This window comes from Cuculus canorus, chromosome Z (assembly GCF_017976375.1).
Source record: "Cuculus canorus isolate bCucCan1 chromosome Z, bCucCan1.pri, whole genome shotgun sequence".
In the NCBI taxonomy this organism is placed as follows: domain Eukaryota; kingdom Metazoa; phylum Chordata; class Aves; order Cuculiformes; family Cuculidae; genus Cuculus; species Cuculus canorus.
The window spans coordinates 8,079,678-8,097,367 of NC_071441.1; the positions used below are offsets into that span (position 1 = coordinate 8,079,678).

The window sequence follows — 17,690 nt, forward strand, 5'->3', positions numbered from 1 at the left end:
TGTCCATTGGCCATTAGAAGAACTTGTTACGGTTTTCAGGCTAAGACTGAGAAGTAACTCCTGTAAAATTACACAATGTAGAGTAAAATAGATACATCAAGTCCAGATATATTAAGTCATAGATACATAAAGTCAAGTTAAGATTCAACCATCCTGCTCGAGTGACAGCCATAATTGAGAAACTGCCATTGACTAGTCCTTCACTCTAAGGCCAGCCTCTGCCAGTCAACTTTTTGCACAGGGCCAGAGCAACTTCAGGGTTGATGTGAAGCTCTTGAGCCCAAAGGACCCAAGTCCCATGGATTTCTAGAATCAGCAGCATTTATTTTCCCCTGAGAGAACTCTGTTGGGAGTGCCAGAGCTAACACAGGTACAGAACCCACTAAGGAGGTTCTGTCTGCAATTTCTCTGTCCTTGGGTGAGGATGAAAGTACCTGTATGTGGGAAATAAATGAATGCACAATAATTCTTGTTATACCATACTTTATTTATGCTTTACAATGGGTTTACTGCTGACATAACTTTATTTTCATGCCACGCTTATATGACTCATGGACATAATCTTGGCTGCACCTGGATTTCCTTACCTGTTATCCACTTAGCTCATGGTCTTGCTTTTTACAAAACATTTGTTGTCACGAAAGGCATTGGATTGCAAGATATAAGACTGAGATTACTCCTCAAGGACTTGTGCATCTTCTTCTGCCGTGCCTAAGTCTTTACATTTAGGAGGTAAATTCTGCCTGTACGCCTGTAAGGGACTGGCAGTCGACTCAGACCCATTCATCTGTAACCACAAAAGACTCTCAGCACCATCCAGGATGTCTGTCTAGAACATAACCACACTGCTAGAGCATGGAAGAACTGCATACATAGTGGATTTATCTTGACAGCATCCTCGGCTGCTTATGAAACATTATCTCTTCAGACAAGAAATAGAGACAGACATGCATTTCAAATGGACGTGCACATCAAATAGAGAGTTGAGAATTTCTGAGTAACAGCCATCCATTTCACCAACTGGGGCTGAGCTAACTAATGCCTATTGCAAAGGTCAAACAAGAACCTCAGTGTTTCTACGCAATTATCTCCAGTTTTACACAACCAAGTTGGAAAAATAAAATTCAATTTCTTCTTAATTTATTGTTCCCAATGGAAAAAATATTTTCTTTTCTCCTAAATTCCACCGCACCTTTGCCTAAATTCCCAAGCACACTATAAAGCATCGCTGTCCCTGATACCTGCATGATTCTGCAAAAATTTAAAAAGCTAAGTATATTTGATCTTTTAGATGCTGATGAAAGAACACTAGAATAACATCTTTGTAGCATTTATTGCATTTTCTTCACTGCTTTGCTGGTTCAAAGTCTTTGCTTGCTTTGAGTCTGTAACGTCAGTGTTCAAAATAATTTCTTGCCCTCTAGTGGCAGCCACGACAGGCACTCAGAACTGCTGCTCAGAAGGACTGGGACAGTTAACAGACGACGTAGAAATGGAAGAAAAACAGTTTATTTCCCTTTTAGGTAAAATTTATTATCCATCTCTACAGGCTTTATTTAAAAAATATAATTTTTTGCTATATTGAGAAAGCAAAACAAAATCGACCAGAAAACAAACCCGCAAACTAAAATCATCTAGAGAAACAAAACACAAACAGCAATAGCAACAACAACAAAATTACATAATAAGTAAGCATTTGAGTGAGAGTTCTCTTAGACATTGTATTGATGAAAAATTGCCTATTTGTAGCCATTTCCTTGCACAAAGCACTGTTCAGTGTGTTTCCTACTAGGGCATTATTCAATATTCATACACACAATTTTTCCAAGGTCCAGAAAGGGGTATCATCATAATGAAAAGTCTAAGTGGCATCAGAGATTCATCTTCTCTTATGGAAAATCACTTTCCTTTTCTTAATAAAGCAGCAAAGTGATAGCATAGAGGAGAATTAACAAAACAAAGAAAGAGAGATTTGGGGGTTTCAAGGAAAAGTTACAGAGGGGGGATGATACACACTTTTATTAATTTTTGTTTCAGAGCCTTTACTCATTCACTTTTTCCTAACTCAAGATAGCCTAAAATCCTTACCTTTTCCCCAAAATGTGGCCAATTTTTTTTTAATTTTAATCTTCTGCACCTAAACAGAAAAAGAAATCATGCTGTTTTCAAACAGCTCTTTCAGCATAAATTTTCAGAGGTCCTGAAATGCTTAAGTCCAAATTAAAACAATGAGACATCCCATACATACATATTAGTGGCCGTTTGGCTTTACTTTGTCTTGCAGTTTCACACACACACACTCCACCCCATCCCCGCCTGTGAATCCACAGGAACACACTAAATAAAAAAAATTATGCTTGAATTATAGTTATCAGTCTCAATAAGATCGATTACATTCACTTTGAGGATTCAATTCCCAATGAAGATGGCAGAAATTTCCAACCAATGAAAGCATCAAGATAAGTGCTTTGTGCAGTTAAAATGATGTAAGTCAATATGTGCCACTCTTATTTTCAAAATCTTGCCGCTGCCCATCTGAACGACAGGAAATAAAGCTTAACCAATCCAGGTCTTCTGCCTGGCATTGTACAAGGTTACAGAAGGCCTAAGAAGCTGATTTCTCCAAACCCTTAAATTTTTTTTTTTTTTTTTTTTTATAGGGTGGCTTCTAGTTTTGCAGGTTGATTTTCTTCAAATAATTGTTGAGGTTTAAAAAATGTTAATTTTAACATCCACAACAGAGTGCTTGCACGCAGTGGTAATCAAAGTTGGCTCATTGATGGAAGGAAGATGGAGAAAATAATTTACAATCTCTTGATTGTTCCAAATTTTCTTTGCAGTTTTGTCCACTGGGGAAATAATATAACACACTTTTTCCTTTCATGATTTTGCCTTACTGATGACTTTAGTTGCTTAAAAAACATGATCCAATTTCATGTGACTTAATTTTTTTTTAAATCTCAAGATAAAACTGGAAGATTTTAAAGAATAACTGCTTCACTAGTTTTCACTTATTTCTTTAAGAAATATTCTCATCAGCTTTACAGGTCTTATGCCTTCCAATTCCCCTGACACACATTTTTGTATGTGTTGAACTTAATGTCTTTTGTGTTTGTTTGGGATACAAATACCGAGCTAGTACTTACTAAGAAAATTCCATGTTCAGTGCACTAAGGGGAGCAGGGGAAGCGGAACAGCTGCCATCTCCACCACTGGAACCAAGGAAGTACTGCAGGCATCCAGCTCAACGTTTTCCAGTTGTCCTGCCCTGGCTGTGACAGCTGCAGCCTGACAGGCGTCAGAACGACCACTTGGAGCAGCAAAATCCCATTTCCGAACTGGCTTTGCAGCTACACGAGGCATCTGGTTCATCACTACAGGTTCTTCAATGAAGGCAAATCTTAAATGTGTCTATTTATACAAATCAAGGAGGTCAGCATCATTTCCAGTATTGATTACCTTATGTGAGAAAAAGACTGTTTCAGAGAAAATAATGTTAATGATTAAGGACATTGAAATTCACATGAATAAGACTGAAAATTCAGGAAAAGAGTTGGAGTAAAATATACCTAAAACAGTAAGCGGCATAAAAAAAGGCAGATCAGGAGTTAATTTTCTGTAGTTTAGCCTGTAATTCATGTGACTGCAGAAGGCTGCCCACATCAAGGTCAGCAGTAACTCTGGAGCAAATACAAAACTGCAGTCACTTGTTTAGATTTGCAGTAGACAGAATTTGGGGTGAAATCTAAGGCTAAGGTTAAATCGGTCCACATCTACCTTCTACAGGGGTGTTAGTCCCTACTCTGGGTTTAGTCCTTACTCTAGGTTGGCCACATGGGTGTAGGGCAGCGCACTGGACCACGGATCACGTGCCACGGCAGTCTCTGCCTTTGGCAGAAGAGAAACACATCTGCGTTGAAAGCAGACTCTGACAGTGCACTGGTAATCACTACCCTTGATGGAAAAAAGAGCTTTGGCAGTCCTAAGGGCACTGACAGATGCTGCAAGGCTTGAGGATCTCCTTAGAGCCTGCTCAGGATGGTGGGGAAATAAAAACCAGGGGAGGTCAGAGTGCTTCCACTAGTACCAAGTGAGCTGACAGGGAAACCCAGAAGTCTTGATTCAGAATTGTCTGGAGTCAAGGTCTTCAGCTTCACCATCCTGAGTAGCTGCCAGCTCTTTCTGAGGAGGAGACTGATGTTTCTCATGTTACCACTGATGCTGATACTCAGAATTCCTCTTTATAAACTTACTGCTGCAAACCTAGTGCCTGCGTTTGGAGATGGTGACACAGGTGATGTAATGAGAACATGTTCCACTGTTTGCGTGGTGAACTACATGGTTCTCTGGGCACTATTGGTATTACTTAATAATAGACTTCTAGAGTTAAGAAATAAAGGAATAGTGGGGCTATATTCAAAAAATGTTACGTACACAAGCCAAGCAAAAGTAACAGGGAAGTGCCGTGATAATATATGCACTAACACAGGGAAGATGAAGAAAGTCAGAAGAAATAAGTGAACAACAGCAAAACTCAGGTATCAAGCAGTGAAACCAACAATGAAACGAAGCAGTGGGATTTCACAGCATTTGCCCCTACATGAAGGCAAATCATTTGTCACAAAGGCTTTTAGAAGCACCACATACTTGCAACTATGTCAGAAAAACAAGTAAGACCTATGTATCTGGCAGGATGCTGATGGGAAAGCATGAAGAAACGGAGACCAAACAGGCACATATTTTCCAGAGAACTTTTTTCTAGTTGTTTGTGAACCAAAGGAAATCTTGAGAGACACTTGTATCCAAGTGTCTCTCAAGATCGAAAGAGACCTAAAAGATCATTGGTAGAATGGGATCCATGCTATTAGACAACATGGGACAAGGTACCACAGGAGATGCAAGGGGAAATAATCAGGGCATGGAAAAAAGTTTGGGTGTGGGATTGAGACTGTTCCACGGAAAAACATCAGCAGCAGCATGGCCACATTTTCAACAGGACTGAAGTGGACATTATCCACAACTAAAATGCATACTTTCTTAACTCCAACCTTGCTTTTCTTTGTAAGACACAACCAGCGGGAAGTGGACCTCAAGAAACAGTGCAACCTCCCCATCGCATCTCTGGGATGCACCTCCTGCAGAGAAGCAATGACAGCATCCATTTGTCCCGCACACCATGCAGGAAACCCTATAAAGAAAACCAAGCACCCTAGAAGGTGTGCAAGCATCTTGGCCAAACCTGGCCAAGTACTGTGCCTTGTTTTGGCTTCCACATTATGAGAAGGATATCAAACTACTGGAGAGGGTCCAGAGAAGGGCCACAAAGTTGTTGAAGGGTTTAGAGAGGAAGCTGTCTGAGGAGTTGTTGAAGTCACTTGGGCTGTTCAGCCTGGAGGAGGCTGATGGGGGTTCTCATCGCAGTTTACTGCTTCCTTGCAAAGGAAGGAGAAGCAGGCACTGACCTCTTCTCTCTGGTTTCCAGTGTCAGGACATAAGGGAGTGGCAGGAAGGGGAGAGTTAGGCTGGATATTAGGAAGAGTGGTGCAGTTACCACACTGGAAGGACAGGATGTCATCCAGAGGGACCTGGACAGGCTGGACAAGTGCGCATGTGAGAACCTCATGAGGTTCAACAAGGACAGGCGTAAGGTCCTACACCTGGGTTGGGGCAATCCCCAATTTCAATACAGGGTGGGGGATGATGTGACTGAGAACTGCCCTGCAGAGAATGACTTGTAGGTGCTGGTCCATGAGCCGGCAATGTGTGTTCGCAGCCCAGGCAGCCAACTGTATCCTGGGCTGCATCAAAAGAAACGTGGCCAGCAGGGCGAGGTAGGGGATTCTGCCCCTCTATTCCTTTCTTGTGAGATCCCACCTGGAGTATTGTGTCCAGTTCTGGAATCCTCAGCATAAGAAGGACGTGGAGCTGTTGGAATGGGTCCAGAGGAGGGCTACAAGGATGCTCAGAGGGCTGGAGCACCTCCCATATGAGGACAAGCTGAGAGAGTTGGGGTTGTTCAACCAGGAGAAGGCTCCAAGGAGACCTGAAAGGGGCTACAAGAGAGCCTGGGAGAGCTGTTCACAAAGGCTTGTGGTGATAGGACAAGGGGGCATGGGTATAAACTGGAGAGGGGTACATTTAGGCTAGACATTAGGAGGAATTTCTTCACTACAAGAGTGGTGAAACACCGGCACAGGCTGCCCAGGGACGCTGTGGCTGCCCCATCCCTGGAATGTTCAAGGCCAGGTTGGATGGGGCCTTGGGCAGCCTGATCTATTGGAAGGTTTCTCTGCCCATGGGAGGGGGTTTGGAACTAGACGATCTTTAAGAACCCTTCCAACCCAAACTATTCTATGATTCTAGAGGTTCTTCACTCACAGGGTGGTGGAGCACAGGAACAGTTCCCCAGGGAGCAGTCATGGCACCAAATCTGATGATGCTCCAGAAGCCTTTGGGCAAGGTCCTCAGACTCAGAGTGTGGCTGCTGGGGCTGTCCCCGGCATGAACAGAGCTGGGCCTTACTATCCTTGTCAGTCCCCTCCAGCTCCAGTCATTCTGCACCCTCCGAGGGGGTCGGAGGCAATCGTTAGGTGTGGGAATCATAGAATCAAAGAATCATAGAATAGTTTGGATTGGAAGGGACTTTAAAGATCATCTAGTTCCAACTCCCCTGCCATGGGCAGGGACATCCCACTGGATCACGCTGCTCAAGGCCCCATCCAACCTGGCCTTGGACACCTCCAGGAATGGGGCAGCCACAGCTTCCCTGGGCAACCTGTGCCAGTGTCTCACCGCTCTCATAGTGAAGAAATTCTTCCTAATGTCTAACCTAAATCTTCCACTTTCCAATTTAAAGCTATTCCCCCTCATCTTACCACTACACGCCCTTGTATAAACTTCCTCTCCAGCTTTCCTGTAGGCCCTCTTCAGGTACTGGAAGGTCACTATAAGATCTCCTCTGAGCCTTCTCCTCTCCAGGCTGAACAACCCCAACTCTCTCAGCCTGTCCTCGTAGGAAGGTGCTCCAGCCCTCTGAGCATCCCTGTAGCCTCCTCTGGACCCGTTCCGACAGTTCCACATCCTTCTTATGTTAAAGATTCCAGCAGTGGACACAATATTCCAGATGGGGTCTCACAAGAGAGGAACAGAGGGGCAGAATCCCCTCCCCCGCCCTGCCGGCCGCGCCGCTTTCCAGGCAGCCTCGAACCCCCGCGGACCCTGCGCCGCTCAGGAGCCCGGGGGCGGGGCCCATCGATGGGGGCGCGCGCTCTGCGCTCGGCTCGCCCGGCCTGGCCTCTCGGCTCTGGATTAGCGGAACTGGCGACGTGGGACGGCGGCGGCACGGCCCCCGCGCCCGGCCGCGCCCGCCGCGGGCAGCGCCGCGCTCCAGCCGCGCTCCGGCAGCCCAGCGCCGCTCCGCTCCGCCGCAGGGGCGCGGGCAGCGCGCCACCGCACACACAGACACACACCCGCAAACACACACATATAGGCACCCGCACATACACGCACGCACCCGCACAAACACCCATCCGCGCACACACACGCAGAGCTGCGCACACATAGACACGCACGCACACAAAAGCGCCCCCTCCGCGCACACAACCGCACACCCACACGCACAAACACACAGAGACACCCACGCACGCATAGACAAACACACCCATCCGCGCGCGCACACACACGCTCACGAAAGCGCATACCCGCAAAAACACCCACCCTCACGCACTTAAATCACCCTCGCACACATAAACGCACGCACACATTCCCGCACACACACAAACACGCGCACAGACACGCACACAAAAGCGGCTCCCCGCACTCACACACACACCCACACACACCCGCACCCCCCTCCAAGCAGGACCACCCCCGCATACACACACACACACACACACACACACACACGCACACGCACGCTCACAGCCCCGCACGCCCCTCCGAGCAGGACCATGGCGCTGCGGGCCCGCGCGCTGTACGACTTCAGGTCGGAGAACCCCGGCGAGATCTCGCTGCGGGAGCACGAGGTGCTGAGCCTGTGCAGCGAGCAGGACATCGAGGGCTGGCTGGAGGGCGTCAACAGCCGCGGCGACCGCGGGCTCTTCCCGGCCTCCTACGTGCAGGTGCTGCGCGCCCCGGCAGCCGAGCCGCCGCCGCCCGCCCGCTACGCCAACCTGCCCGCCGGCGGCTTCGAGCCCTGCCCGCCGCCCGCTGCCGAGCCCTGCCCGCCGCCCTTCGCCTACCCGCCCGGACAGGGCAGCGACGACGACTGGGACGACGACTGGGACGACAGCTCCACCGTGGCCGACGAGCCCGGCGCCCTGGGCGGCTCCTACCCCGACTACGAGGCGGCGGGCGGCGGCCCCGGGCGCTACCGCGTATCCACCCGCTCCGAGCTGTCGCTGGGCTCCCGCGGCGGCGCCCGCCCGCCCGGCCACCCGCACCCGCCCGGCGGCGGCGCCAAGAGCTCGGCCACCGTCAGCCGCAACCTCAACCGCTTCTCCACCTTCGTCAAGTCCGGCGGGGAGGCCTTCGTGCTGGGCGAGGCGTCGGGCTTCGTGAAGGACGGGGACAAGCTGTGCGTGGTGCTGGGCCCGCGGGGCCCCCAGTGGCAGGAGAACCCCTACCCCTTCCAGTGCTCCATCGAGGACCCCACCAAGCAGACCAAGTTCAAGGGTATGAAGAGCTACATCGCCTACAAGCTGGTGCCCAGCCACACCGGGCAGCAGGTGCACCGCCGCTACAAGCACTTCGACTGGCTCTACGGGCGCCTGGCCGAGAAGTTCCCTGTCATCTCCGTGCCCCACTTGCCGGAGAAGCAGGCCACCGGCCGCTTTGAGGAGGACTTCATCTCCAAGCGTCGCAAAGGCCTGGCCTGGTGGATGGACCACATGTGCAGCCACCCCGTGCTGGCTCAGTGCGATGCCTTCCAGCACTTCCTCACCTGTCCCAGCACGGATGAGAAGGCCTGGAAACAAGGCAAGCGCAAGGCTGAGAAGGATGAGATGGTGGGTGCCAACTTCTTCCTGACCATCAGTGTCCCCGTGGGCCCTGGGGCCAGCCTGGACTTGCAGGAGGTGGAAAGCCAGGTAGATGGCTTCAAAACTTTCACGAAGAAGATGGACGAGAGTGCCCTGCAGCTTAATCACACGGCCAATGAGTTCGCCCGCAAACAAGTCACTGGTTTCAAGAAGGAATACCAGAAGGTGGGGCACTCCTTCAAGTGCCTCAGTCAGGCATTTGAGCTGGATCAGCAGACCTTTTCGGCTGGCCTCAACCAAGCCATAGCCTTCACTGCAGAAGCCTATGATGCCATCGGGGACCTCTTCGCAGATCAGCCACGGCAGGACCTTGATCCTGTGATGGATTTGCTAGCGCTGTATCAGGGGCATCTGGCCAACTTTCCAGACATCATCCATGTCCAGAAAGGTAAAGTTCATAAGTGTTCTCTGAAACGATGAAGTTTTATCTGCCAGTGATATGCACACAGGTGTAGGGACCAGGGGCTAATTTTCATTCCGTGCCAAAGGTCTAGGCGGAGTTGGGAATTTTACTGGTCAGAGGTTGCTGTGTTTGACTGTGCGTCTCTGAAAGAAACCACATCTGCCTAGAGGGCTGATACGTTAAAGATTAATGGGGATGTTTACAAACCCTGGAGATCAAGTGGCATGAAAACATCTATTACTCTTTCATGTACGTTAGGTATCTGAAATCTCTGATCTAGCAGGTAATAAATATGAAGTAATCTGAACGCGCAGGTATTCCTCCGATTGACCACCTTGTTTGAGGTATGTATGGTAGTGTGCATGTTTTGCAGTGTCAAGACAGTCAGATGAGATGTTTAAGGCTGCTGGGGTTTCTCAGTTCATCCATTCATTAAAGTCTCTTGTTGCCTTTGTAAGAATAATGGTCTGCCATGGTGTTTTTAGTAGGAGTTGTTCCTCCTTTGCTCTTATTGCCATGAAAAATATTGTTCACCTGTTTTCCTTTTATCATCTTTCTAGCTGAAAAACACGTCTGAGGTTCACATTGCTGTTAGTGTGACCCTTTTTGATTCGTCAGTGAGAAATAAACTCCAAAAATGAAAGAATCATCTGCCATACAACTAGTGACACTTGTTTAGAAAAATAGAAGTTGGTAGTACTACATATGTGTAGATGACTTCCCTTCTGTGAAATTAATGATACACTGTGAGAAGACTAGTTCATCATTCGTTCTTTTTTTCTGTTATATTCCTTACCTGTAGTTTTCAACTCGAAGCCTGGGGGTGTGTTGGGATTGAAGTGGTAAAAGAAGGGGAGGAAACATCACATATGCTTTGCAGAAATTAGTGTAACAGTTACTTGAGAAAATGCATGACCTTTTTGACTGTGAAAGAGTTGGAATAAACAGATGACAAAGGCAGGCTTTTGAGAGGTCTTCATTATTGCTGGGAAAGTGTGAGGAAACAGAGTTGGTACAAAGTGCTCAACTTGTTATTTAAGTAAGCTTTTCATAAAAACTGTATGCATTAAAGTCAGATTTTCATCCTATCAAATCCTGAAAATCTTTAGTGGAAACTTAAACTGTCTAAATACTATTTTGTAGAGAAAAGGGAAGTGTGCAGCATAACCTCTGAGGAGTTATTCTGCTAGCTGCTGTGTTAGCTGATAACAACTTTCAAGTATTTAAAATACGGAGAGGGGGGCGGCCTTAGCAATGCCTCTTGTTTTGAAGTAGAGATTTTTAAAGTGAGTTGTCAGCTAATAACAGGATTATCAGTAAGCTCCTGAAAAAAAAAATGAAGGGAGATATTTTTTTATGAGGTGGAAAAAACCATCAGATTATATCTAGCATTTAAAGAATACATCCTCAGGCTTTAAGGCTATATAGAGTTCTTCCCTGCAGTATTTTTGGAGACGAGTCTCTGAAGAGAGAATTGGGAATAATGAGATTTGTGCTTCACTCAACATTGTTTCTTTTATAGTTCTGTTTGAATTTGTGCTTACTGGTTAGGATTACCTTGGTGAAGTGGGAAAGTTCATCTAAATGAGCTTCCACTAGAGCAGCACATGAGCATTACGTATGTGGAGTTGATTTTGGGCCAGAGCACTGTCCTGGAACTGGCTGGAGAAACATATGTCTGGTCTGTGTGTGAATGTTAACGAATCTAGCACCTCTGGGCTAACGCTGCTTTCAGCACAATATTGTCCCTGGTGCATACTTGCCATGAAGAAATGGCATGGGCTTGAGAGGCTGGTCTCTTTGAGTACCCACCTTCATGATGGGAAGAGGGTTAGAACCTGGTTACGTATTTGTTATTCCCATTACGACATAGACAAAGGAGGAAAACTGAGAAGAAGATATTTTTACACCCCATGTATTGCTGATTTGTTATTCTTAAGAGTTACTTTTAACAAGGTATAACTTTACAATTTCAAATTATAAACTGAAGAGGAAAATACAAACTGTTTGGTGCTCTTATGCTCTTGCAACATAAGACATTTCTTTTAAATTTACTATCTGGGATAGTTGCCAGTTTTGAGAATTATTATTGTCTGTATAGACTAAACAAATACCTGGTGATATATTGGTGATAATAGATCATCTGAAAAATAGGGTTGATGCATCTTCAAGTGTTTTATTTTCTAGCACACAACTTCTTTGTGCAGTAAAATGACCTCAAAATACCCTAGAAGTGGTAGAAATGTGCTTACATGGCCATGCCTTTAAAAATATGAATTCTGAAGTTAAGAGAGTTCTTTGTTTTCTACACAGTGCAAGTATATTGTCCACTTATGATAATAATAAAGGCCTTTTCTAAACTCCATTTCTGTATGTCCCTAGACCTGAGAAGGAGAGAAAAATAAAGGCAGCTGTGCCCAAACCAAGGCTATTTCTGTGGGTAGAATATTCAACTGTGTTGTCCTGTTATGGGTTTGCTGTGCTGCAGATAGTTGAACTGCTGCCGAATGTGATCTGGAAGTATGTTTTGTGGTTTGGACTGAGAAGTCTGCACCTCCAGGGTTTTTTAGCCATTTCTGCAAATTCTGCCAAAAAAAGGACAGAGAATCTGTAAGTCAAAGACAAAGATTTCCTTCTGTTCCGGTTTTGTCTTTTCTCCTAGAATTATGAACCAAAGCTGTGTAAGCCCCACCGTTGCATCATCTGCATATCAGCAGGAAAATGTGCTTTTAATTGCTCTGCAGTCCATACCTTTCTGCCTTCTGTACTGAGGACATCATACGTGATCTGAAGTGTGCGGAAAGCGATTGTCGCTTTGATCATGTGTGAGAGAAGTGAACAAATGGGAGATTTCTAAAGATTCCTTTCCATATGCCCCCTTCATTTTGAGCACCTAGTGTTTGAGGAATTTTCTGTAAGGGAATGATTAAAGTTCCTGCTCCAGAAGAGATAGAAGAAGGATCTGAACTTTTCTGTCCCAGCTGAGGATCAACTTGTCAGTGCTTCATGAGAGACCTTACCCAGTTTGATGTGCACTGTGGTCCAGGTCTGAAGTTTTGTTGGATTGAGCCCCGCTATCAAGAACAAGCCGAGTTGGAAACCCTGTGTTTTCACCTGGAAATTCTTGGCTTGAGAGTCCCACTTAGTCTGGCACAGAGCACTAACAGCCCAAAGACATACACCTCTTCCAAACTATTTGTTCTTTTATAGGTTTTATTTGGAAAACTAAGCTATTAGGGAAAAACTGGCACCTGTAGGGGTAGGTGATGGCAGAGTGGTCTTTGAAGCATCGAAGCGTCCAAATACTTGTGTGTATCTAGCCCTCAACTCCCCATAGGTAAATGTTTCTGAAGTACTTGCATGAAAGTATTCCTGCCCTATGTTTTTCAGATTGGAAGGTTCTAGTATGTTAGACAGATACAGTTATTCTCAGTTTTCTTTAGCCTCTGGCAAGGCATTTTTTGGAGAGGAATATTAAGTTTAGTAGGCCCACAAACTAAAGCTGCACTTCTATAGTTTTCTTTTGCAGAACTGGTGTATCTTTCAAGAAACACTAAATTCAGTTGTTATGATTTTGAGAAGAAAAGCTAGCCTCCTGTCTACATTTGTAATGGGTAATGCCTTATTTTCCATGTTTTTAAGGTATAATTGTGGAAATTCCCCAGGCATTCTTGGCAAAACAATTCCTAAATATTAATTGGAAGAGCCTCATTCAACTGATGGAATCTTCTAACTTCAATAATATTCAACATAAATACTCACTGCAGGTCCATGCAAGTTCAGGTTCAGAGAATTTATGTATGTGTAAGAATTTGAGATAGTGTGTGTTAGTACTGTAGCTCATACTTATTTGGCTGTCGTGCTGTAGTATTTGCTTAGTGAGAAGAGAAGTTATGGGTGTGAGAGTTCCTGTCTTTAAAGTTGTGTCTGATGAATTGCTATAATTGACCTGTTGTGATTCCTGAAAGTGGAAGACATACTGACTAACTTGCTGTTTCATCACTGCTTTCCAGACTTCTCCTTTCTCTTAACACCATAATATTAAAACTAGGCAAACTTTTGGTTATGATTTTTGCAAAAGAGATTTGAGAAAGTCTTCTAAGTGTTTTCTAGGAGGTAGGCAGCAATTCTGTTTTCTCTGCATGCAAGGGTTATTAAAAATTATTTAAATTCTTAAAAAACATATATGAATGACCTTTTTGCTTCTTGATCACCATTTGTGAAAAGTAAATTAAGGCAGATGGTCTTATTTACCTGAAGCAAAGTTAATTCCAGACATTGGCCTTAAATTATGTACTAGGTATGTTTCTAGAATATCTTACAAAACTACGATGAAAAAACATTCCAACTGGAATAAAAATTTAAAGCATGCAAAAGTGCCAGACAGCACTGAAACCTGGAAATCTGTAACATTTTCAGCAATTGTGGGGTTTTTTTTTTAGGGGGAGCGAGAAGCAGTGTGTATATTTGTTAATAAATCAGACTGTTCAAAAATTTTGCCCAAAATTTTCTATCAAAATGTAAAAGCAGTGCTTTTCTTTCTTGTTACTTTGCAACTTCTTACATTTGGTGTGCAGACTTGTTTTTTTTCCTTCTCTGTTTTTCCTTTTATCCTTTCACCTCTCCTCTGCCCTCAGATACGTACACTTTGCATGGAGTTCAACTCAGGTGACAACTGGCTACAAGCTATTCATGTAATCCTAGGCAGATGACCCTCACAACAGTAAATAGAGATGGGTACCTACATTTCATCTGTTTAAGCACTTTGATGAGAAAGGGTGGATTGCTACAGGATTACTTGTATTTTTCAGGGCAGCCTCCCCATTAATTCTACAGCAACTATTTATTGTTGTCTGCTTGCTGCTGAAGTGACCCAATATTACCTCCAGTTGTTTGAAAGTAACTTGAAAGAAATTGAGACTCTTGTATGGCTAAAATGTGAAAGGATCTTCACGCGTAGAAGCTGTATAAAATTATAACTTCCTTGATGTGTGTAAAATCAAGAGTACAACAGTAAACAAGACCAAAATTGAGCAATAGCCTTACTTGAAGATCAAACAGAAGGAGGAAAAAAAAGGAAATATGTGCCCTGGTCTGCCTAAAAGATGCATAGATCTTTTTAAAGCATGGGGTTTTTTTTTCGTGTTCCACAGCCCCCAAAATCTCTCCCTCCCTTAGCTTTCTGAAGGAGCAAGATTCATGCAGTCATGGTGTCTCTTTCCTGTTACTTTTTTAAACCCTCCAGCCTCATGACACAGAAATATTTCATAACTAATAAAATTGAGTGATTTTTTTCAAAAACTGCATTGTTACCTGGTATTATCTTATGGGTAGTTACTCACCACAAGCAGTAAGGCCCTGTCTGCTGGCTAGACAGTAGTAGGACAACATAGATACCGAAGAATTAGGAGTTATTTTGTAGAAAGGGGAAGTAACTTTATTTCAAAGACTGTGTAATAATACCTTTTCAGCTCAAAGGTTGTGAAGAATCTAGAGGGTGCAAAAAGGTTCTTGGCTTTCTTTTGCAGCTGAGAGAACTCCAGGTCTTGCTAAAAGAACTTCCATCCAAACAGGGTAGACAAGAATTGGTAGGCTGAAGATGGACAGTAGCTCCCAGAGGTCTTCTAAGTCTTTGTAAGCATGTTATCAGAAATGACTAAGCTGGACAATTTTTTTTGGTTTGCAAGTCGCCTTTGAAACAAGGACATGTTTCAGTCTTTACAGCATCTTTCCATGACTTCATTGTTAGAGTTTGTCTAAACAGTTAAAATGCTGAGTTAATGTGTGCAAGACTGTATAAACTCATCCAGCTGGTACCTTATTTATTTTAAATTGCTTGGTTCAAATAGCACAGAATTTTAAAATTCTAATTAAAAAATGAAATCACATTTGGCTTAGCCCTCAAAACAGTAGCCTTATCAGCAGACTAGAGCAAACAAATGGCAAATGCTTTCTAAGCAATCTTATCTTTCATTAAGGCCATGAGGATTTAAATAGAATTTTTACAAAATGCAAGGCAAGGGTATATTTGAAAATTTGGAGCAGAATTGTATTAAATGAGTGACAGAATATATATCTTTAAACAGTGTGCTCAATTCTTGTGAGTGACTTTGTGTTGTTCTTGTGGCAGAGCAGGAAAAAGTGTTTGTTTCAACCTTTCTTTTAGGTACATATACATCACAGGTGAACAGCTTCTGTAATTGTAAGGAACTAAACGATCCTATTTATGCCTACTGCAATTCTTTCCTAACAATGCGAAAAGCAGATTTATGCTGTCATTGGGAGTTTGCATTGCTTTTTTGTCTTGTAGTAAAAAGCAACTTGCTATTCCAATGTTCTTTCAGACTTACAATTTTCAATCTTTGTACACATGAAGACCTGTGCTGGCTATAATGAAGAAAGATCCATTTTAACAACTATTATAATAATGACACTACATTTTTAAGTTGTCTGGAATTCTATGTAAGCCCAAATTCAAAGGGGCAAATCCGTTCCTTCTGAAATGGCAGACAATTCTCTTCTGCCTTTATAAAACTATAATATTTTCTACATATTATAGTATGTACTGTAGTACTGAATTAATTTAATAAAGTTATAGATTTACATTTTTAAATTAATGTAATGTAATAATATGTAATCTGCATTTCTTCTATATGATATGAATACAGAATTATATTATTATAATGTTCACATAATCTGGCTTTGTATTATATAATATATTTTAATTGGTTACATTAATGATTGTTTACCTTGCATATTTTTCCCTCCAAAAAGGAGCCTATTTCTTTTTCTCCCTATAGAGATCCTGCAGCATTCAGATTTCTAAGAGGATAGTAGGGGAAAAGTGGAGTGGTATCTGCATTTCATTTGGATCTTGACTCTTTGCGTATGAATTTATGTGAAACTGTCTATACAGTTGTATTTGCTTCTCTTAGGGCAGTAGTGGAGCTAAGCAGATGATGATGGTCAAGCGAACACCATAAATTGGTTTTGCATCCCTTCCGCCACTACAGCGAACAACACCCAAAAGCAGCTCTTTTGTGATGGCTCAGTGGAGAAGGGATGTAAGAGTCAGTGGAACCTGCATTTATATCTGCTTCTTTTGATAATGGTGTATGGATATTGATACGCTGTGTTACCTATATTCTCCCGTCCACGCACATTTCATGCTTCTTAAGATTATTTGTCTTAGAATTCTGTTTGATGGCCTGCTTAGGTGTAAGCTAGTAAGAAGTAGCGAAAATCACTGAAAGGTTTCATCTTGGCACTTCTGCAAATGGCGATTGCGAAATGTGTCCGCCCTGAACAACAGGATTGATTTGCTAATGGACAAATGTACCATATTTCCAGTGACCAGCCAAGTTTAAGTTTTCACTCCTTTCTGTCCCCCTAGCCTGCAGTGTTGGCTAGAGCCATATGGAAGAAAAGCTCCTTAAAGGCACGTGTGAGTACCAAAAAGTATGGACTGCCTCAGAATAGGTCAGACCTGGTGTTTGCCTCTCAGGCTGCGGTACAAAATGCTGTGTGTGTGATAATGAACAGCAATATACATGATATAGCTGGATTTTACAATAAAAGTATTCCTGACAGACCTCCTTTCAGACATCACTGTAGTTACCTGTGAAGTCAGAACTACCCACGCACGCAGTTTAAACATGCTTTAGTGCCTCAAATGAGGTCATTTGTTTGCTTAAATTGTTGCTCATGTACAATACATATAAAGATACATGAGTTTTAAAGTCACTGCCTGAAAAATTTGGATAGAAAGCTTCTATATCACCCAGTTTTTATGTGTGGTTACCTAGCACTATCGGGTTTTTTTTGGTTTGTTAATGGACTTATGGGGGGCATTAGGTGCAATAAACTGATAGTTCTGTAATGTTACATATATTTTGACATCCTGCTCTCGCCTCCTATTATCCACTGTTTCAAAAGCAAACTATGTCTTGTTGCTCACACAGCAACGTGGTATAGTGTGGTCCAGCAACACATTTGTACTGGAGGTGCTGCACACCAAGGCTTGTAGGTTCTTCTGGGAGACTCTGGAACTGAGTCAGTGTGGTCATTCAAGTATTTTACAGTACCATGAGAATTTTGGAGCCTCTGAACATGCACAGACATGATTATAGTCGTTGTGCATTTGGATAAATAAATAGGCTGCATATGTTCTTCCTCTGTGTGTGTACACAAACTCGCAGATGTATGTACAGTGAGTCTAATTGGGTCTTCAGTGTCGCATTATTTAAAAT

The 17,690-nt window shown here is 43.7% G+C and overlaps 1 protein-coding gene across 1 annotated transcript in view; it reads left to right on the forward strand.

The window, feature by feature from the left end:
* Positions 1-7,838: 7,838 nt before the first annotated feature.
* Positions 7,839-17,690, forward strand: part of SNX18 (sorting nexin 18) — a 29,449-nt gene continuing 19,597 nt past the window's right edge. Inside the window, exon 1 of the mRNA XM_054054223.1 lies at positions 7,839-9,426. Within this exon, the coding sequence (XP_053910198.1) occupies positions 7,950-9,426 (1,477 nt within the window). The 5' untranslated portion in view covers positions 7,839-7,949. The remainder of the gene's footprint in view (positions 9,427-17,690) is intronic.